We start from the raw sequence: 22,260 nt of genomic DNA on the forward strand, positions 1-22,260 counted from the left end.
TGGGACTTGTCGGTCTGTTCTGGCTTATTAGGAGGCTACTTTATACTTGTCGGGTGGCCCACCCATACCGTATTCTGAGTATGGTTGACTGATAGCTTGTTCTAGGCTTTGTAGCTGTAGTTTAAGCATGTCCTTGCTGTAGAGTAGGGAGTTAGCTGAGAACTACATGTGACATGTAACAAGTGTCGACAGCGTGACAAATGGATGACAGAGGTTTGGTCCCATTACTCACTCGTGGGATGGTATTGGGTAAGATATGTCTCCTAGTAGTTCGATTGGTTGGCTCGTACCATGGACCCTTGTAACATAAGTTCTTGTCAGGTATTCAGGCTTGCTCAGCCTTGAGTAATCCAACCCGGTCAAAGGGGAAGTTGTTTGACCATGATGGAGCACAACTCAAATAGGTAACACTAAACTATATATATTCACATATCACCTTTAACAATCACTAAGGAGCATAACATGTATGTTTGTATAGAACAGTAATCAGTAATCAAAAAGTGGTATCAATCCCAAAACCAGTTGGTATCAGTCCCAAAACCAGTTCAAATTCATAATAGCATAAAACAATGTGAATGCTAAATATAGGTTAAAACTGTTTCAACCAATTTCTAGATGTTATATATTATATTCAGGTTCATTGTTATTAAGTGCACCAAATAGAAGCACCAAATAGAAACAACTCATGGGCACTTAGGCCCATGAGTGTGGTAGAGCTTGTAATCATTATTCTATAATAATATCAATGCTCCTGGGAAGTAGACACAATTGACCGAACCTCGTTACCAAATTCTTTTGTTTCTTTTCTTCTATTTATTCTATGCACTCTATTTGTCTGCTGCACCAACAATTGATATCAGAGCTAATTGGTAGATGGCTCTTAACCTAGGCACCAAATTATGGCTAAAGAGGGTGAAAGCATGTTGATTGGACAAGGTCTATTAAAGGTAATGCACGAGGATAAAGTCAAAGATGAGTTGAAGGAGAAGGAAACATGGTGGGACCATAGTTGTGTTGGATCCAGCACCACAGAAGTCCACGTATTGGATTGAGACCAAGATGAAGATAAAGACAAAGGTGATTGGTTAGATGCTAACAATATCTCTCTAGATGTTGAGAGAATGATCTCGTTTGAGATGAAAAGTGGAATTCCTAATGGCGTGCGTGCAACGTTAAAATCAAGTATATTAATTGTTAGCAGATTCACAAAAGCACAAAGGTGCTAATTGATTTTGATGCAGGGTGTAACACGGGCATTGCTTTGGGTGCAAGTTATAACACAAACATTAGTAGAGAAGCATGGTGTGACATAGACATTAGCTTGGATGCAAGGATATGGCATGTAGATTTGTTAGCATTAATACAATATGTACTGTGAGTATACTCCTTATGGTGAAGTATAATAGTTCTTTTGAACTATGATTGTCAGACTAGACAATGGTGCAAGCAGTTGAGGCTTTTCAAGGAAGTTCAATGGTTTAGCTAGCTGAGTATTGAAGAAGACATTTGTCAGTGAAGTTTGGTGTAGAAGTTCTATAATATCGAAAGACTTCCTAGCAATAGGTGGCTAGACAACATGTTCTATTAGATGATGGTATGTGAAGGTACACTAAAGGTTTGGAGAGCTAGGCATTTGGTAACATCGTCAAAGATACTCAGAAAGACTTATGCTCAAGAGGAGCAAAACTCTTATGTGGAGAAGTTGTTAAAGAGAATTAGACATTTGGCAAAGTGGAGTCAGATATTCGCTAAGGTGAAGATTATTGTGTAGATTTCTCAATGAGCGAAATATTCGTCTATTTCAATCAATGTGAAGATTGTTAAGAACATTTGAAATATGTTATTATATGAAGTTCCACATTGCCTAGTATTAGAATAGAGTAGAATATTAATATTATATATTGAAATCATGTCTCTTGTTATTAAGTGCACCAGATAGAAGTACCAAATAGAAACACTCTATGGGCATTGGGGTCCATGGATGTGGTGGAGCTTATAATCCTTATTTTCTAATAATATTTTGGTAGCCGCTCAATGCTCTTGGGAATATAGGCACAATTGGTCAAACCTTCTTGTTTCTTCTCTTTTATTTATTCTATGCACTTTATTTGATTGTTTGTGACCAACAGTACACAATGATAACTTCCGCTGCACCAACACTTAGTATGAAAGCAACCTAACATAATTAAAGATGAGCAGCTTAACAAAACAAAAACATAAGCAAATTTATCACACCAATCATGCATAACTCCTATTAAACCACGGTCATATAGAAGTATAGAACCAGTAATGTGTTGAATCCACTAACAGGAAGGATATTCATAACCCAGAAGTCATTCTGAAGATTATGCAGTGTTGTAGCAAACCTGCATTTATCAAAATAAAGTTACCTCATAAGACACACATAGGTAACTGCAAAGCTATCTTCATTGTTTAAAAATGTTATTATAGTCCATATTGCATACTAGATAACTATTGTTAGGAGGGTGAACGATTTCACCATTAAAATTTAGAATCACTAAATCACTAGAATACTTTCATCTAAAGAATCGAATTGAGGAAACTAGCTAGGAATTCAATAACAAATTCAAAAGTTTCAAAGAAATAAGCAGTAGAGATTCTTGCAAGAAAGAAAAGAAGATACAAGAAGATTTTATGAAGAATTGTCAAAATGTCAAAAATGTCAAGTAATTTGCTTAACAAGTTACTTACACAAAAGTCCCAACACTAACTAACTTTCTCTCCCATTAACTAACTATACTATTACAATTATGCCCTTAATATTGCTCCTCCCATACAAAAATTGTTGCCCTCAAGAATCGAATTGAGGAAACTGCTAAGAGAAATCAAAACAAAACTCTGATGGAAGTAGAAGAGCTTCTTCTTTTCTGGAAAGAGAAATTGTATAACCTACACAAAGAACATTAAAGGAAGTAAAAGAGCATATGGAACATCGAATGGTAGAGAAAATTGAGAAATGCATGGTGGAGCTTGCAGATGAAATTCAAAAGACATTGGCAGAATCATTGAGAAATACAAGGAGGAACTTATGAAAAGGAACAAGCAAGATTCAGAAAGATCACCCAAGAATAGAAGCTTTAATTCTAATGAACAAGAATGTAAACAAGGTGTTCAATGCTTTGTTCCAGATGAATAAAAATCTCAATTCCTCACACTTCGCTTCTGAAATTGCACTGTCTAGAGTTGATTTTCCTAGGTTTAGTGGGGAAAATGTTTAAGTCTTAGATAAATCAATGTGAAACTTATTTTATGTGTAATGGAACACTTGAGGAGTTTAAAGTAGAATTAGGCAATGCCTATTTTGAAGGAAAAACATTACAATGGTAGGATGTTTTTAAATCTAATTGGAATAGTGTTTGGCTTAAATGGGATGAATATGTGAAAATTTTGGTTAAACAGTATAGAAAGCTGAATGATGATACTATTGTGGAACTAATGAATTTGAGATAGAAAATATCAATAATGAAGATTTCAATACAATCATCACAAAATTACATTTGTCAAAAATGTCAAGTAACTTGCTTAACAAGCTACTTATACAAGAGTCTTACCATTAATTAACTTTCCCTCCCATTAACTATATTATTACAATTATGCTCTCAACATTTGTAGCACTGTTGGGCTTTTATTTACCATAAACCAGATTTTAGGTGATGTTTATTCATCCATTGTTTGGAATTTTCACTTAAACAAAAATCATATATATGCTCATAGCCTCATAGTATTCTTGTCCTTTGTGTTATTGTGTATGTTAAAAGAAATGAGAATGCTAAGACTTGAAGTATTGAAAATGAGAATTTTGCATTACAAAATGAGTAATTGGTGTGGTGCCCACAAAGATATAAAACTAACATCCTAGTCACCCTCCATCATATCAAAAGATATGTTGTATTTATTTAGCCCTCATACAATTTTATTTCACACAATCACTATAAAAGTCACATCTAAGCAACAACCGTGAAAGGGACCAAGAATTTATTGCACACCAAACTTATTCTTCATTTTTTTTCACTTGATAGATAACATTTTTCTCCTAGCAGAGAACAATGTTGTTGTTGTTTTACTCTTCCATGCGGATAAGGCACCTTATACCCTCCCCTTTTAGCATGTACTCAAATGCTTTATTAATCTCTGAGAATGGAATTGAGTGAGTGATAAATTTCTCCACTTCCAGCTCCTGCATCATTAATCATTAACACAAAGCACTTACTGTCATCATATGCTATCATAAAATAATTGTACTACTAAATGTATCTCCTCAATCTAAGGGTAAGTATGTAAATCCCTTTCGAGTGTATGTTTTTTCTTCCAAACAAGTGTCATCCCCATAAATCAAATTTTTAATGTTTTATTCTTTATGAGATCTAGTGTAACCTTGCACTACTATACCAACGACTTGTTGGTATACACTATCAAAATTGAAACATGAGACCACTCTCTAATATTAGTATCTCTATGATCACCTTGTTCATGCACTTCTCCACAACAGAAGGAAGATCCGTGCGGGGTTTGTAGTTACCAAAGAAGGTACCCTTAAGAGTTCTCCCATCCAAGAAATTCATAGGATGAGTTTTAAATTCGGCATCTTTTTTCGGCACACCAACAAGAACAGCAACACCCCATCCCTGACAAGCAGCATTTCAAATGAAAATTTAATAATAATAATAAACAGGTTAAGATAATATATGTTGTGTTCAAGTAACAAGGATTTAGGACAATACATCATGAACACATTCAAATGCAGCAATGGAAGCTTGGATGTTTCCAGTACATTCAACAGCGCGATCTACTCCTCCATTAGTCATCTCAGCAATGATCTTTCTCACCAATTAAATTTCAATTATCATAGCAAAAAAGAGCATATTAGTTCTTGCCATCCAAATATGAATGTAATATCTATGCACTGCTTATAAATATTTAGACACACTCAATATTTCATTCATCATTCATTTGCATATAAAACTCGCATTGCCCGGTGCATACATTTTTGTTTCTCTCAAAATATATGAACACAATTAAATACTACAGGTAAAGCAATACAAGAATAATAATTTGTGGACATATGGTAGGTTAGATCATTAGACTTCACTAGTTAACTGTCTTTGGAGTATGAACTAACCTGTTGTACAGGTTTGTTATGATCTTTAGGATTCACAAAGTCAGTGACACCAAACTTTTTGGCTGACCAAAAAGAGAGAAAAAAGAAGAAATTTTCATCAGCAAGTATAGCAATATAATTAGATTTTTGACTTTTGAGTAAGATCTTAATTAGAGTGAAATATCTACCTTCCTCAAATCGGTTCGGAACTAAATCAACCCCGATGATTCTAGATACACCTGAAAGCCTTGCCCCTTCAGCAGCCTAAAATGCCATATTTCAAGGTAAAAGATATAGTCTTACATTCTTAATTTTGTTGAAGGACAAAGAATAATGAATGAAGAACATACAGCAAGACCAACAGCTCCAAGTCCAAAGACAGCAAAAGAAGAATCGGGCTTTGGTTTTGCAACATTTACAGTAGCACCAAAACCTGCATGAATTGAACAAAATTATTATATTTTAAACAAAAAAAAGTCACATTGACCAGAACAAGTTATGCATAGGCAGCATAACCACTATTAGATATAACCAATCAAATATTTGATTAGTCATAAAAATAACAATCTAAAAACAACATAACTGTTAATACAATTAATTTAAGATATCTTCAACTTATGATTGAAATGATTCACTGTACTTCAAGTCACTAACTTTGAGTGATATGTACTGTTGGATTAAAACTCAAACGGCTTAGATTCCAATTTATGTTTTGATTTAACTTTTTGAGAACAAGACCTAAGTTGTTTGATCTTCATTCAACCATAAAGATCAATCAAAGTCGTCGCATATCTTGGTTGCGTTGTAGTATATATTATTACAAACCTGTGCAGAATCCGCAGCTGAGAACACAAACTTTGTCAAGTGGAGCAGCAGGGTTGATCTTTGCAACACATCCAGCATGAACAACAGTGTATTCGCTGAATGTAGAGGTTCCGACGAAATGGTAAATGGGCTGTCCATTTTTCGAAAATCTAGTTTTTCCATCATTGAGCATAACACCTCTATCTGTGTTGATTCTGAGTAGCTCGCACAAGTTGCTCTCATCTGACTTGCAATGTGCACATTCTCCGCACTCTCCAGTGAACACAGGGAGGGCATGGTCCCCGGGTTTGAGATCAGTCACACCCTCACCTATGCTCTCCACAATCCTAACACAATAATGTACATCATCACAATTACAGTGTATAAGGACTATTTGGTCAAAATAGTTACAAGAGAGTATATATGTGTGTGTTATTTAAAGGGAAAATTGAATGTATCCTTAGCTAAATAGGAAATGAAACCTAAGGCAAAGGGTACACGAGAAAACAGAATTTATGATCAACTAAAAAAGGGTGGTAGATGTATACAGTGTAACACTCGCAAGCGGAAATGCTATATCAGGACATTTATGATTAACCATTAGTAACAAATATATTTATTAAGAAACGTACCCTGCAGCTTCATGACCTAGTATGCGGGGAAATAATGGATTCTGGCCCTGAAATTGAAAAGGATAAAGCAGGTGAGGAGCATCAAAAGCAAATTCATATATCCGAAGTGACCCTATGATCACTAGGAACAACAATTTCCCCAATACCGGAGAAGGGAGTTCTTGTTTTTTCTTTCAATTTCAACGGCAAAAGTGTTATTTCATTGTAAATAAAAGGTTTAAAGTGTGATAGCATGTTATTTCATTGTAAATTACATTTTGTACATTTCATGTTCATAAATTCTTAGAATCTAAATGATTGAAATCTTGTGTACAACATTTTTAGACAACATCAGGATAATATTTGATTTAGGTGAATTTGGATCAACATTGAAACATTACTTATCTTAAGATAGGGTAGATAAATATATATAAATCTTTGTAGTATCAAATTTTGTTCATTGCAAAAATAAGAACATGACTCAATCATGTTACCTTGGCCTCCCACCAGTAAACATCTGTACGGCAAAGAGAATTGTAGAGGATCTTCAAACGGACTTCACCGCGCTGTGGCGGCGCAACCTCGACTTCTTCTATCACTAGTGGCTTCCCTGCCTCCCACGCCACCGCAGCTGCATTATTTTACAGGTAATTAACAACTACTTAAGGCAATTAATTTGTAACATAAGGTAGGCATTTATAATGCATAGCACAACAAATGAAATATCATGAAATAATGTAAAGTCTAGTATACATATAGTTTAAGAAAATGAAGAAATTTGCAGCTAGCAAATTTAATACATCATGGCTCACCTCTGCACTTGATGACCTTACCAACCTTGCTAGACATGGCTACTAAGTAAGGAATATTATGAATCAAGTGATGATGAGTGTGTTATGGTTCTGCCTTAGGGGATTCTATTTATATTGACAAAGTTATTAAGCATTTAGAAAAACCACCATTAGTTTTACACTACAGAATCTGAGCAGATAGCTTTTCTTAACCTTTTCCTTTTTCTTGTAATTACAAAAAATAGGGTGAGTTGTGAAGCAACGGTAAGATTGTTCTTTAGTCATTAAGAAGTAACGAGTTCAAATCTTGGACATGGTCTCTCTTATTGCAGAGGTAGGGCCATAAGGGTGCATCTAACCTCTTCAGGCTCTACTAAATGAGAGTCTTGTCTCGTGCACGGGACCATTCTGCAAAAGGGTGTGTCTTAGCGCAATAGTAAGGTTGTTATTTAGTAACCAAGAGATCATAATCTTAAAAACAACATATTATCTTTTACGATAATGTTGCACACAATACTCACTATGTGAGAGTCTAGTCATCTAGTGCATTGGGCCATATTTCTCTTGTAATGACAATATGAGTTACACTATACTCCAATCTACCTGAGCTATTGAAGTGTTTTTTTCTTTTGATTCTTCTTGAGTGTCCATGCTGATAACATCTGTAATGCTAGTTGTTTGTAGCATATCATGCCACGCATGCACTTAAATGACTAATCTCCAAAACCACCTCTTAAATAGATGCTATATACAGCAAAAAGATATGAAAAGAAAGCAAGAAAACAAGAGTGTGTTAGTGTATAAATTGTTTGAACAATATTAAACATTCTTGTTAGTTTCTACAAGATGGTTCATGGGTTTTCCTTGGACACATTATCCTCCCAAGGTTTCTTTCTAGGGTGGTATTGCTTACCTGGTTTTAAATAAGAGCATAGCCTTCAAAGTGGTTTTTTCATTTTTCATTTTCTAGTGTCCATTTTGTAAGGTTTTTAATTTTCCATAATAGCCTTGAGACGTATTAAGCTTCTCCATCTATTATTGCATGGTTTTCGAGATTAGATACAAATCTGAACCCAATATTAGACTCTCCAATTGGAAGAGAATTTCAACCCATTTAGCTTATTTTCTCAAATTAAGAGCTTATTTGTCAAGTGGATGGTTGTTTGATTGTGATTTATAGTTTTTAGTGTGCATATATGTATATTACGTTGTTGGGTTTGGAATCATTTGTGCTTAGTGTTGCTTAATTGATTTTACCTAAGAAAAGATAATCTCTCCAAGTGGTTTTGTTGTTTTTCTATTAATTGGAAGTTTTATATATTATTCACTACAACTACAACATTTACATGTTATACCATTTTCACAGAAAATAGACAAATATGAAAAACAATTAAGAGTTTAACAAAGCAATAACACTGAAAACCCAAAAGAACATGGTTATCAATTTCATACAGTTTAAGCTAAAACACACAGTCCCCTCATTTCAGCGCAAAAACAAAAGAAAGAAAAAAGAAAAAAATGCAATTTTGAGCAATGAAATGTATGTAGTTTAGGACTCTTACAAATAGAAAAGTGATTTGAACCTAACACCAAGATGCTATGGAGGCACAAAATTGAGTAAATAATTAAATATGCACATGCCAGATTTTGTTTTAACATTCGTTATTATTTGAGCATCGAAGAGATGAGTGAGTGAGAAATGAAAGAGAAATAATAGGGAAAAGAGAGAGAAAGAAGAGGGAACTTACAGTGATAGTTAAGTAATGGAAATGGAGAGAAAATAGAAGATGGTGAAGTTCTATTTTGTAGATGCAGAGTGCAGTTGCAGAAGAAACTCCTTTTTCTTTCTCTCTCTAAAACTCTATCGTTTGGCGTTTTATCTGAAAAGAATTTCAAACACCGGTCATTTGTTTTTTCCTTCTTTAGTCTCCAGGTCTTGTGTTTTCTCCTCGATTGTATTTATAAGGTGTATAACGAAACGAATCAACTCGATATTTATTTGAAATAAACAAATCTAATCGGGGTTAAGTAAGTATACAAGTTCATAAGCTGACTCGATTATATATACATATAGAGAGCTTCTTGGTTTATACATATAGACTTTGAACTTAAGAACGATATCAATCGAGCTAATGAGTTAAAGTAAACATTTCGCAAACTCCTAACGAATTAAACCTATTTTGGGTTGATGGTAAATCAAAATGAATAGTTCATGAACTCAAATTGAATCAAGCAAGAAAACTAGCTTATATTAAAATCTAGTGGAAATTTGAGTTGAATCAATTCTTATCGAGCTGAACATGTCAGCTTGGTTAGGCTCGTTTATAGAACCACCAAATAAGTCTAAAAACATCAATCTCCCACATAGTAGCCTATGTGCCTCCACCACTCAAACATCTATATTAATTATAGGACAAAGAGATTTAATTTTTTTTACAACATAACCTATAAGATGGACTGAGATTGTTAGGAATAGACCTATCTTTGAAAAGAAAAATGTAACTTTGGTTTGTTGGAGCCACATTGCTGGCAGTAAATGAGATTTCAGGTAGACTACCATCTTCTGGTTGCATGAGCCAATATATGGTCTCTTAGTTATTAATACAATTGAACAATTCAGAAGCACTTTTCATATCTTAATATCTTCTAGTTTGCATAGGTACCCTCAGCTACATCATTATGAGAATTCACCCATTCCATTGCAGTTTCATGATGCATGAGATATTACACCATTGCCTGATAGAAATAAATAATTTGTCAAACACTTACAATGGGAGGTACAGATTGAGAAAGAAATACATCTTATTAACTTTGAATCCTAACATCATGATCTCAACTGTTCTCATGCATGGTGACAGGAGAGTGAGTCGGGCAGTAGCTGGCTCGGGGTGTTCTGGTTGGGTTGAGCTGAGTCTGGGTCGGTAGTGGTCGGGCTGGAATGCTTTCTGGAGTCGCCTGAGTTGAGCTTGGACCTGTTGGTGGAGGTACGTGAAAAGGTGATCCGGAGATCAAGTTAGTAAGTGACTGAGGGAGAGAATAATAGCTCAAGGTATGAGCAATAAGTATGTGTTAATGTCAAGAGATAGAGAACATGGTCTAAGATATGAGAATAAGTAATATTTCCTTATGGGGTGAGTCCCCTATTTATAGTGGGGGATATATGTAATATTCTTTGACTGGTGTTGTTGGCATGACCGACCATTGGGACTTGTCGGTCTGTTCTGGCTTATTAGGAGGCTACTTTATACTTGTCGGGTGGCCCACCCATACCGTATTCTGAGTATGGTTGACTGATAGCTTGTTCTAGGCTTTGTAGCTGTAGTTTAAGCATGTCCTTGCTGTAGAGTAGGGAGTTAGCTGAGAACTACATGTGACATGTAACAAGTGTCGACAGCGTGACAAATGGATGACAGAGGTTTGGTCCCATTACTCACTCGTGGGATGGTATTGGGTAAGATATGTCTCCTAGTAGTTCGATTGGTTGGCTCGTACCATGGACCCTTGTAACATAAGTTCTTGTCAGGTATTCAGGCTTGCTCAGCCTTGAGTAATCCAACCCGGTCAAAGGGGAAGTTGTTTGACCATGATGGAGCACAACTCAAATAGGTAACACTAAACTATATATATTCACATATCACCTTTAACAATCACTAAGGAGCATAACATGTATGTTTGTATAGAACAGTAATCAGTAATCAAAAAGTGGTATCAATCCCAAAACCAGTTGGTATCAGTCCCAAAACCAGTTCAAATTCATAATAGCATAAAACAATGTGAATGCTAAATATAGGTTAAAACTGTTTCAACCAATTTCTAGATGTTATATATTATATTCAGGTTCATTGTTATTAAGTGCACCAAATAGAAGCACCAAATAGAAACAACTCATGGGCACTTAGGCCCATGAGTGTGGTAGAGCTTGTAATCATTATTCTATAATAATATCAATGCTCCTGGGAAGTAGACACAATTGACCGAACCTCGTTACCAAATTCTTTTGTTTCTTTTCTTCTATTTATTCTATGCACTCTATTTGTCTGCTGCACCAACAATTGATATCAGAGCTAATTGGTAGATGGCTCTTAACCTAGGCACCAAATTATGGCTAAAGAGGGTGAAAGCATGTTGATTGGACAAGGTCTATTAAAGGTAATGCACGAGGATAAAGTCAAAGATGAGTTGAAGGAGAAGGAAACATGGTGGGACCATAGTTGTGTTGGATCCAGCACCACAGAAGTCCACGTATTGGATTGAGACCAAGATGAAGATAAAGACAAAGGTGATTGGTTAGATGCTAACAATATCTCTCTAGATGTTGAGAGAATGATCTCGTTTGAGATGAAAAGTGGAATTCCTAATGGCGTGCGTGCAACGTTAAAATCAAGTATATTAATTGTTAGCAGATTCACAAAAGCACAAAGGTGCTAATTGATTTTGATGCAGGGTGTAACACGGGCATTGCTTTGGGTGCAAGTTATAACACAAACATTAGTAGAGAAGCATGGTGTGACATAGACATTAGCTTGGATGCAAGGATATGGCATGTAGATTTGTTAGCATTAATACAATATGTACTGTGAGTATACTCCTTATGGTGAAGTATAATAGTTCTTTTGAACTATGATTGTCAGACTAGACAATGGTGCAAGCAGTTGAGGCTTTTCAAGGAAGTTCAATGGTTTAGCTAGCTGAGTATTGAAGAAGACATTTGTCAGTGAAGTTTGGTGTAGAAGTTCTATAATATCGAAAGACTTCCTAGCAATAGGTGGCTAGACAACATGTTCTATTAGATGATGGTATGTGAAGGTACACTAAAGGTTTGGAGAGCTAGGCATTTGGTAACATCGTCAAAGATACTCAGAAAGACTTATGCTCAAGAGGAGCAAAACTCTTATGTGGAGAAGTTGTTAAAGAGAATTAGACATTTGGCAAAGTGGAGTCAGATATTCGCTAAGGTGAAGATTATTGTGTAGATTTCTCAATGAGCGAAATATTCGTCTATTTCAATCAATGTGAAGATTGTTAAGAACATTTGAAATATGTTATTATATGAAGTTCCACATTGCCTAGTATTAGAATAGAGTAGAATATTAATATTATATATTGAAATCATGTCTCTTGTTATTAAGTGCACCAGATAGAAGTACCAAATAGAAACACTCTATGGGCATTGGGGTCCATGGATGTGGTGGAGCTTATAATCCTTATTTTCTAATAATATTTTGGTAGCCGCTCAATGCTCTTGGGAATATAGGCACAATTGGTCAAACCTTCTTGTTTCTTCTCTTTTATTTATTCTATGCACTTTATTTGATTGTTTGTGACCAACAGTACACAATGATAACTTCCGCTGCACCAACACTTAGTATGAAAGCAACCTAACATAATTAAAGATGAGCAGCTTAACAAAACAAAAACATAAGCAAATTTATCACACCAATCATGCATAACTCCTATTAAACCACGGTCATATAGAAGTATAGAACCAGTAATGTGTTGAATCCACTAACAGGAAGGATATTCATAACCCAGAAGTCATTCTGAAGATTATGCAGTGTTGTAGCAAACCTGCATTTATCAAAATAAAGTTACCTCATAAGACACACATAGGTAACTGCAAAGCTATCTTCATTGTTTAAAAATGTTATTATAGTCCATATTGCATACTAGATAACTATTGTTAGGAGGGTGAACGATTTCACCATTAAAATTTAGAATCACTAAATCACTAGAATACTTTCATCTAAAGAATCGAATTGAGGAAACTAGCTAGGAATTCAATAACAAATTCAAAAGTTTCAAAGAAATAAGCAGTAGAGATTCTTGCAAGAAAGAAAAGAAGATACAAGAAGATTTTATGAAGAATTGTCAAAATGTCAAAAATGTCAAGTAATTTGCTTAACAAGTTACTTACACAAAAGTCCCAACACTAACTAACTTTCTCTCCCATTAACTAACTATACTATTACAATTATGCCCTTAATATTGCTCCTCCCATACAAAAATTGTTGCCCTCAAGAATCGAATTGAGGAAACTGCTAAGAGAAATCAAAACAAAACTCTGATGGAAGTAGAAGAGCTTCTTCTTTTCTGGAAAGAGAAATTGTATAACCTACACAAAGAACATTAAAGGAAGTAAAAGAGCATATGGAACATCGAATGGTAGAGAAAATTGAGAAATGCATGGTGGAGCTTGCAGATGAAATTCAAAAGACATTGGCAGAATCATTGAGAAATACAAGGAGGAACTTATGAAAAGGAACAAGCAAGATTCAGAAAGATCACCCAAGAATAGAAGCTTTAATTCTAATGAACAAGAATGTAAACAAGGTGTTCAATGCTTTGTTCCAGATGAATAAAAATCTCAATTCCTCACACTTCGCTTCTGAAATTGCACTGTCTAGAGTTGATTTTCCTAGGTTTAGTGGGGAAAATGTTTAAGTCTTAGATAAATCAATGTGAAACTTATTTTATGTGTAATGGAACACTTGAGGAGTTTAAAGTAGAATTAGGCAATGCCTATTTTGAAGGAAAAACATTACAATGGTAGGATGTTTTTAAATCTAATTGGAATAGTGTTTGGCTTAAATGGGATGAATATGTGAAAATTTTGGTTAAACAGTATAGAAAGCTGAATGATGATACTATTGTGGAACTAATGAATTTGAGATAGAAAATATCAATAATGAAGATTTCAATACAATCATCACAAAATTACATTTGTCAAAAATGTCAAGTAACTTGCTTAACAAGCTACTTATACAAGAGTCTTACCATTAATTAACTTTCCCTCCCATTAACTATATTATTACAATTATGCTCTCAACATTTGTAGCACTGTTGGGCTTTTATTTACCATAAACCAGATTTTAGGTGATGTTTATTCATCCATTGTTTGGAATTTTCACTTAAACAAAAATCATATATATGCTCATAGCCTCATAGTATTCTTGTCCTTTGTGTTATTGTGTATGTTAAAAGAAATGAGAATGCTAAGACTTGAAGTATTGAAAATGAGAATTTTGCATTACAAAATGAGTAATTGGTGTGGTGCCCACAAAGATATAAAACTAACATCCTAGTCACCCTCCATCATATCAAAAGATATGTTGTATTTATTTAGCCCTCATACAATTTTATTTCACACAATCACTATAAAAGTCACATCTAAGCAACAACCGTGAAAGGGACCAAGAATTTATTGCACACCAAACTTATTCTTCATTTTTTTTCACTTGATAGATAACATTTTTCTCCTAGCAGAGAACAATGTTGTTGTTGTTTTACTCTTCCATGCGGATAAGGCACCTTATACCCTCCCCTTTTAGCATGTACTCAAATGCTTTATTAATCTCTGAGAATGGAATTGAGTGAGTGATAAATTTCTCCACTTCCAGCTCCTGCATCATTAATCATTAACACAAAGCACTTACTGTCATCATATGCTATCATAAAATAATTGTACTACTAAATGTATCTCCTCAATCTAAGGGTAAGTATGTAAATCCCTTTCGAGTGTATGTTTTTTCTTCCAAACAAGTGTCATCCCCATAAATCAAATTTTTAATGTTTTATTCTTTATGAGATCTAGTGTAACCTTGCACTACTATACCAACGACTTGTTGGTATACACTATCAAAATTGAAACATGAGACCACTCTCTAATATTAGTATCTCTATGATCACCTTGTTCATGCACTTCTCCACAACAGAAGGAAGATCCGTGCGGGGTTTGTAGTTACCAAAGAAGGTACCCTTAAGAGTTCTCCCATCCAAGAAATTCATAGGATGAGTTTTAAATTCGGCATCTTTTTTCGGCACACCAACAAGAACAGCAACACCCCATCCCTGACAAGCAGCATTTCAAATGAAAATTTAATAATAATAATAAACAGGTTAAGATAATATATGTTGTGTTCAAGTAACAAGGATTTAGGACAATACATCATGAACACATTCAAATGCAGCAATGGAAGCTTGGATGTTTCCAGTACATTCAACAGCGCGATCTACTCCTCCATTAGTCATCTCAGCAATGATCTTTCTCACCAATTAAATTTCAATTATCATAGCAAAAAAGAGCATATTAGTTCTTGCCATCCAAATATGAATGTAATATCTATGCACTGCTTATAAATATTTAGACACACTCAATATTTCATTCATCATTCATTTGCATATAAAACTCGCATTGCCCGGTGCATACATTTTTGTTTCTCTCAAAATATATGAACACAATTAAATACTACAGGTAAAGCAATACAAGAATAATAATTTGTGGACATATGGTAGGTTAGATCATTAGACTTCACTAGTTAACTGTCTTTGGAGTATGAACTAACCTGTTGTACAGGTTTGTTATGATCTTTAGGATTCACAAAGTCAGTGACACCAAACTTTTTGGCTGACCAAAAAGAGAGAAAAAAGAAGAAATTTTCATCAGCAAGTATAGCAATATAATTAGATTTTTGACTTTTGAGTAAGATCTTAATTAGAGTGAAATATCTACCTTCCTCAAATCGGTTCGGAACTAAATCAACCCCGATGATTCTAGATACACCTGAAAGCCTTGCCCCTTCAGCAGCCTAAAATGCCATATTTCAAGGTAAAAGATATAGTCTTACATTCTTAATTTTGTTGAAGGACAAAGAATAATGAATGAAGAACATACAGCAAGACCAACAGCTCCAAGTCCAAAGACAGCAAAAGAAGAATCGGGCTTTGGTTTTGCAACATTTACAGTAGCACCAAAACCTGCATGAATTGAACAAAATTATTATATTTTAAACAAAAAAAAGTCACATTGACCAGAACAAGTTATGCATAGGCAGCATAACCACTATTAGATATAACCAATCAAATATTTGATTAGTCATAAAAATAACAATCTAAAAACAACATAACTGTTAATACAATTAATTTAAGATATCTTCAACTTATGATTGAAATGATTCACTGTACTTCAAGTCACTAACTTTGAGTGATATGTACTGTTGGATTAAAACTCAAACGGCTTAGATTCCAATTTATGTTTTGATTTAACTTTTTGAGAACAAGACCTAAGTTGTTTGATCTTCATTCAACCATAAAGATCAATCAAAGTCGTCGCATATCTTGGTTGCGTTGTAGTATATATTATTACAAACCTGTGCAGAATCCGCAGCTGAGAACACAAACTTTGTCAAGTGGAGCAGCAGGGTTGATCTTTGCAACACATCCAGCATGAACAACAGTGTATTCGCTGAATGTAGAGGTTCCGACGAAATGGTAAATGGGCTGTCCATTTTTCGAAAATCTAGTTTTTCCATCATTGAGCATAACACCTCTATCTGTGTTGATTCTGAGTAGCTCGCACAAGTTGCTCTCATCTGACTTGCAATGTGCACATTCTCCGCACTCTCCAGTGAACACAGGGAGGGCATGGTCCCCGGGTTTGAGATCAGTCACACCCTCACCTATGCTCTCCACAATCCTAACACAATAATGTACATCATCACAATTACAGTGTATAAGGACTATTTGGTCAAAATAGTTACAAGAGAGTATATATGTGTGTGTTATTTAAAGGGAAAATTGAATGTATCCTTAGCTAAATAGGAAATGAAACCTAAGGCAAAGGGTACACGAGAAAACAGAATTTATGATCAACTAAAAAAGGGTGGTAGATGTATACAGTGTAACACTCGCAAGCGGAAATGCTATATCAGGACATTTATGATTAACCATTAGTAACAAATATATTTATTAAGAAACGTACCCTGCAGCTTCATGACCTAGTATGCGGGGAAATAATGGATTCTGGCCCTGAAATTGAAAAGGATAAAGCAGGTGAGGAGCATCAAAAGCAAATTCATATATCCGAAGTGACCCTATGATCACTAGGAACAACAATTTCCCCAATACCGGAGAAGGGAGTTCTTGTTTTTTCTTTCAATTTCAACGGCAAAAGTGTTATTTCATTGTAAATAAAAGGTTTAAAGTGTGATAGCATGTTATTTCATTGTAAATTACATTTTGTACATTTCATGTTCATAAATTCTTAGAATCTAAATGATTGAAATCTTGTGTACAACATTTTTAGACAACATCAGGATAATATTTGATTTAGGTGAATTTGGATCAACATTGAAACATTACTTATCTTAAGATAGGGTAGATAAATATATATAAATCTTTGTAGTATCAAATTTTGTTCATTGCAAAAATAAGAACATGACTCAATCATGTTACCTTGGCCTCCCACCAGTAAACATCTGTACGGCAAAGAGAATTGTAGAGGATCTTCAAACGGACTTCACCGCGCTGTGGCGGCGCAACCTCGACTTCTTCTATCACTAGTGGCTTCCCTGCCTCCCACGCCACCGCAGCTGCATTATTTTACAGGTAATTAACAACTACTTAAGGCAATTAATTTGTAACATAAGGTAGGCATTTATAATGCATAGCACAACAAATGAAATATCATGAAATAATGTAAAGTCTAGTATACATATAGTTTAAGAAAATGAAGAAATTTGCAGCTAGCAAATTTAATACATCATGGCTCACCTCTGCACTTGATGACCTTACCAACCTTGCTAGACATGGCTACTAAGTAAGGAATATTATGAATCAAGTGATGATGAGTGTGTTATGGTTCTGCCTTAGGGGATTCTATTTATATTGACAAAGTTATTAAGCATTTAGAAAAACCACCATTAGTTTTACACTACAGAATCTGAGCAGATAGCTTTTCTTAACCTTTTCCTTTTTCTTGTAATTACAAAAAATAGGGTGAGTTGTGAAGCAACGGTAAGATTGTTCTTTAGTCATTAAGAAGTAACGAGTTCAAATCTTGGACATGGTCTCTCTTATTGCAGAGGTAGGGCCATAAGGGTGCATCTAACCTCTTCAGGCTCTACTAAATGAGAGTCTTGTCTCGTGCACGGGACCATTCTGCAAAAGGGTGTGTCTTAGCGCAATAGTAAGGTTGTTATTTAGTAACCAAGAGATCATAATCTTAAAAACAACATATTATCTTTTACGATAATGTTGCACACAATACTCACTATGTGAGAGTCTAGTCATCTAGTGCATTGGGCCATATTTCTCTTGTAATGACAATATGAGTTACACTATACTCCAATCTACCTGAGCTATTGAAGTGTTTTTTTCTTTTGATTCTTCTTGAGTGTCCATGCTGATAACATCTGTAATGCTAGTTGTTTGTAGCATATCATGCCACGCATGCACTTAAATGACTAATCTCCAAAACCACCTCTTAAATAGATGCTATATACAGCAAAAAGATATGAAAAGAAAGCAAGAAAACAAGAGTGTGTTAGTGTATAAATTGTTTGAACAATATTAAACATTCTTGTTAGTTTCTACAAGATGGTTCATGGGTTTTCCTTGGACACATTATCCTCCCAAGGTTTCTTTCTAGGGTGGTATTGCTTACCTGGTTTTAAATAAGAGCATAGCCTTCAAAGTGGTTTTTTCATTTTTCATTTTCTAGTGTCCATTTTGTAAGGTTTTTAATTTTCCATAATAGCCTTGAGACGTATTAAGCTTCTCCATCTATTATTGCATGGTTTTCGAGATTAGATACAAATCTGAACCCAATATTAGACTCTCCAATTGGAAGAGAATTTCAACCCATTTAGCTTATTTTCTCAAATTAAGAGCTTATTTGTCAAGTGGATGGTTGTTTGATTGTGATTTATAGTTTTTAGTGTGCATATATGTATATTACGTTGTTGGGTTTGGAATCATTTGTGCTTAGTGTTGCTTAATTGATTTTACCTAAGAAAAGATAATCTCTCCAAGTGGTTTTGTTGTTTTTCTATTAATTGGAAGTTTTATATATTATTCACTACAACTACAACATTTACATGTTATACCATTTTCACAGAAAATAGACAAATATGAAAAACAATTAAGAGTTTTCCAAAATCCTCTTAAGCACCATGATACCCGATTTTTATTCATTGGTACCATTTATTCTTCTTCTCTGTCTTATAGTTATGGTGAAGTCTTATTGCAAGGAATGTGACACGTTTTTATACTATATATTCTAAATACAAAGGTGTGTTGCTATGACATTTTTATGATTGGTCAATAATAAAATAGAAATTAAAACTATTTCAACTCAGATATGCTAATACTTTAATATATTTTTAGTAACATGTGACACATATGGTACAACAAATTTTCATTCCTATGATAAGACCTATTTAACTACTTCCATATCAAGTTTAGACACACTAAAACAGGGTCACATTATTGCCTCAAGTGGTCATTTGCATTCTATATGCTCTCTTTTTTTCACTCTATCACTCATTTAGGTTTGATGTACACTAAGTTGTCAAAATAACAATATTTTTTATAAGCCAATTTTTGTTATTTTGAGTACAAAGTACTCCTACCTATCAATCTCCATATAAAATCTTACTTACAAATACAAAACTAATTTTTATCATATAATAATTTTTTTGCTTTTCTATTTCATTAAATATTTAAGAAAATTACATTGAAAGCAAATTTATCCATGATTTTCACTCACTTTTAATATTTTATTAAATTGATATCAATTATAAGAAATGTGTGTAGTTAATATTAAAAGTTTATTCTAAAGGACACAACATATATAAGCATGGGAAAAAATGTATACATTGATAGTGTATAAGTTTTATATACTGTCATTGCATCATTCCCATTTATATTTAATTAATCATAGTTGACTCTTCAAAAAAAAAAAGTAATTCAAATAAGTAGTGAATGATATAGTGATTATGTATAAATCTTTACACTCACAGTCAATGTTATTAAAACATGATCGGTCATCAAACCGATCAGGGTACTGATATAGTAGTGTAGTGGTTCCTAGTCTACTAAGAATTCTCATAAACAAACAACTTTAACAAATCCTAACTCTAAATTGCAAATACAAATATCATCCCACAAGTAATTATCTCACTTAGCAAAGTTAAAAGATAAACACATAACACAAGTTCTCAACTTAGTCTAAAAAAACCATAGTTATAAAAACCGTTTCGTACCGGCCGGTTCAACCGGAAAACCGGTGAATCGGGCCCCTTACTGGTACGGTACAGATGCTGAACCGGCCAAGTATCAAAACCGGTCAAAAACCGGTTAAAACTGGTGAACCGACCGGTATTTTACTAAACCGGCCGGTTTATACACATATTTTTTTTTAAAAAAAAAACTTAAAAACTTAAAAATCAATTACAATGTGACCCATCGTTCCAACTCTTCTTCAACCCTTTTCAAGGCACATACTTCCAATACATACTTAGATTACATCTTTTGGGTCCGTAACATTCGTGTGTAATCTCAGTGACATTTGTGTAAGCTTGAAGTACTGTCTGAAGATAGGATTTGGTATAAAAGTGTAATATTCATATGAGACAACTTTGACTCTTTGGTGTTAAATATGAAAACTCCAAATTTATTTGTTTCGTAGAGTGAGTTGTGAACGTATGTCATTTATTTATATTTTGTGGTTGTTAAGTGATACTTTTGGATTGATATATGTTTTTTAATTTAGACTTTGAATTTGTTAAAGACTTAAAGTTGTTTATTTATGTGAATTTTGAGTAGATTATAAATATTGATTATAAATTTGAGGATCTACCTATTTGGAACTTTTTTGTTATAGGTTTATATATATATAAATATAAGTAGGTATGTCCGGTTTAACCGGCATGCGGTTTAATTACTGAACCACTGGTTGAACCACTGTACCACTATACTAGTACCCTGACCGGTTTAATAACCGGTACGGTTTTAACAACACTGAAAAAATTGGATTGGATGACTACAATAAAAGGTTAAAAAAATGTTTGAGTCAATGCATTTGTTTGAATCAAAGTAAAGACAATATGTGATAAATGAGGTAGTACAAAATTCTATAACCATAAGAATTTATTCAAGATGGGAATAGTTTCGTTATGCTGATACAGGGAAACCATATTTTCTTTTATATAGAAAAACAATGTATCATAAAGATAACACAAATTTGTATATCAGATACCACAAAAAATATGGAGAAAGTAATACAATAAGAGTGAAACATTCAGCAGATAATCCACCTCTCTATGATTAATGCAGTGTTTATGCTAGAGATCTGGTTGAAATAGAGATACAAGAGAAGTAGTCAATGAAGAAGGGAGAAGAAAAGAAAATGTTGAAATGGGTGTGAAAAGAAGGGTTTCATCTGGGCCTGCTAAAGCGGTGTTATTTAGACCACATTTCCTAAAATACATATAGAGAAAACTCGCTGGTTCAGACATAATCTGGCCGGTTCATTGGTTTTGAACAAAACCGGTTGGTTTGGTCCAGTTTTGACTGGTTTTATTGCCCATCCGGTACAACAATCATGCCGCACTGGTTTGGGGTCTGATTTACCGGTTTTCTAGTTAAACCGGATGGTACGGTCCAGTTTTAATAACATTGCTGACACTACATACATATTACCTCACCTCTATGAGTATTTGTTAAAAAACTTACACGTAGAATCTTAAACGTCATATCCTTGTCGAATATTGTAAAAAAAATGATTGTTTTAAAAGTTCAAAAATATAACTTTTTAAATAATCACTTTTTTTTATAAAAACTATTTATTTTAAAAATTGATTTTTAAAAATAATTTTTTTAAAGATGATTTTAAAAAATGTTTTGTTGAGATAATAGTTTTTAAAATAATGATTTTCTTCAATAATGTTTTTAGTTCCAATGAAAAAACAAATGGATTGGATATCCATCTATCCAAATCCATGGAAATTGAGTCATGGATGAATCGGATGGATTACAATCCATTGGATTTGGATGGATTACAATCCATTGGATATGGATGGATTGGATAACTTAAAATATAGTTTAAATGAATTTATATAGATTGGATAACTTAAAATATAGTTTATATGGATTGGAT

General features: G+C 34.0%; 2 protein-coding genes across 2 annotated transcripts; both read right to left on the bottom strand.

The window, feature by feature from the left end:
• On the bottom strand, positions 3,798–7,483 carry LOC109337819 (alcohol dehydrogenase 1-like). Its single transcript, XM_019574885.1, has 10 exons — positions 7,347–7,483; positions 7,029–7,165; positions 6,556–6,602; positions 5,945–6,270; positions 5,470–5,552; positions 5,308–5,383; positions 5,141–5,202; positions 4,743–4,838; positions 4,485–4,646; positions 3,798–4,198 (listed from the first exon to the last, which is right to left on the bottom strand). The coding sequence occupies exons 1-10, from the start codon at positions 7,381–7,383 to the stop codon at positions 4,082–4,084; spliced, it is 1,143 nt and encodes a 380-aa protein (XP_019430430.1). The 5' UTR covers positions 7,384–7,483; the 3' UTR covers positions 3,798–4,081.
• Positions 14,328–18,010, bottom strand: LOC109337825 (alcohol dehydrogenase 1-like). The gene is made up of 10 exons (XM_019574896.1): positions 17,874–18,010; positions 17,556–17,692; positions 17,083–17,129; positions 16,472–16,797; positions 15,997–16,079; positions 15,835–15,910; positions 15,668–15,729; positions 15,270–15,365; positions 15,012–15,173; positions 14,328–14,725 (listed from the first exon to the last, which is right to left on the bottom strand). The coding sequence occupies exons 1-10, from the start codon at positions 17,908–17,910 to the stop codon at positions 14,609–14,611; spliced, it is 1,143 nt and encodes a 380-aa protein (XP_019430441.1). The 5' UTR covers positions 17,911–18,010; the 3' UTR covers positions 14,328–14,608.

This window comes from Lupinus angustifolius, chromosome LG02 (assembly GCF_001865875.1).
Source record: "Lupinus angustifolius cultivar Tanjil chromosome LG02, LupAngTanjil_v1.0, whole genome shotgun sequence".
NCBI lineage: Eukaryota > Viridiplantae > Streptophyta > Magnoliopsida > Fabales > Fabaceae > Lupinus > Lupinus angustifolius.

Bases quoted from the DNA above. Each gene is read 5' to 3' on its own strand.
- LOC109337819 (XM_019574885.1), bottom strand. From the start codon at position 7,383: ATGTCTAGCAAGGTTGGTAAGGTCATCAAGTGCAGAG. The intron at 5,553-5,944 runs GTTTGTAATAAT...CAATTCATGCAG, and splicing joins CAGCTGCGGATTCTGCACAG to GTTTTGGTGCTACTGTAAAT. The intron at 5,203-5,307 runs GTAGATATTTCA...CTTTTTGGTCAG, and splicing joins TCCGAACCGATTTGAGGAAG to CCAAAAAGTTTGGTGTCACT.
- LOC109337825 (XM_019574896.1), bottom strand. From the start codon at position 17,910: ATGTCTAGCAAGGTTGGTAAGGTCATCAAGTGCAGAG. The intron at 17,693-17,873 runs GTGAGCCATGAT...AAAATAATGCAG, and splicing joins TAAGGTCATCAAGTGCAGAG to CTGCGGTGGCGTGGGAGGCA. The intron at 16,798-17,082 runs GTACGTTTCTTA...TTATTGTGTTAG, and splicing joins CTAGGTCATGAAGCTGCAGG to GATTGTGGAGAGCATAGGTG.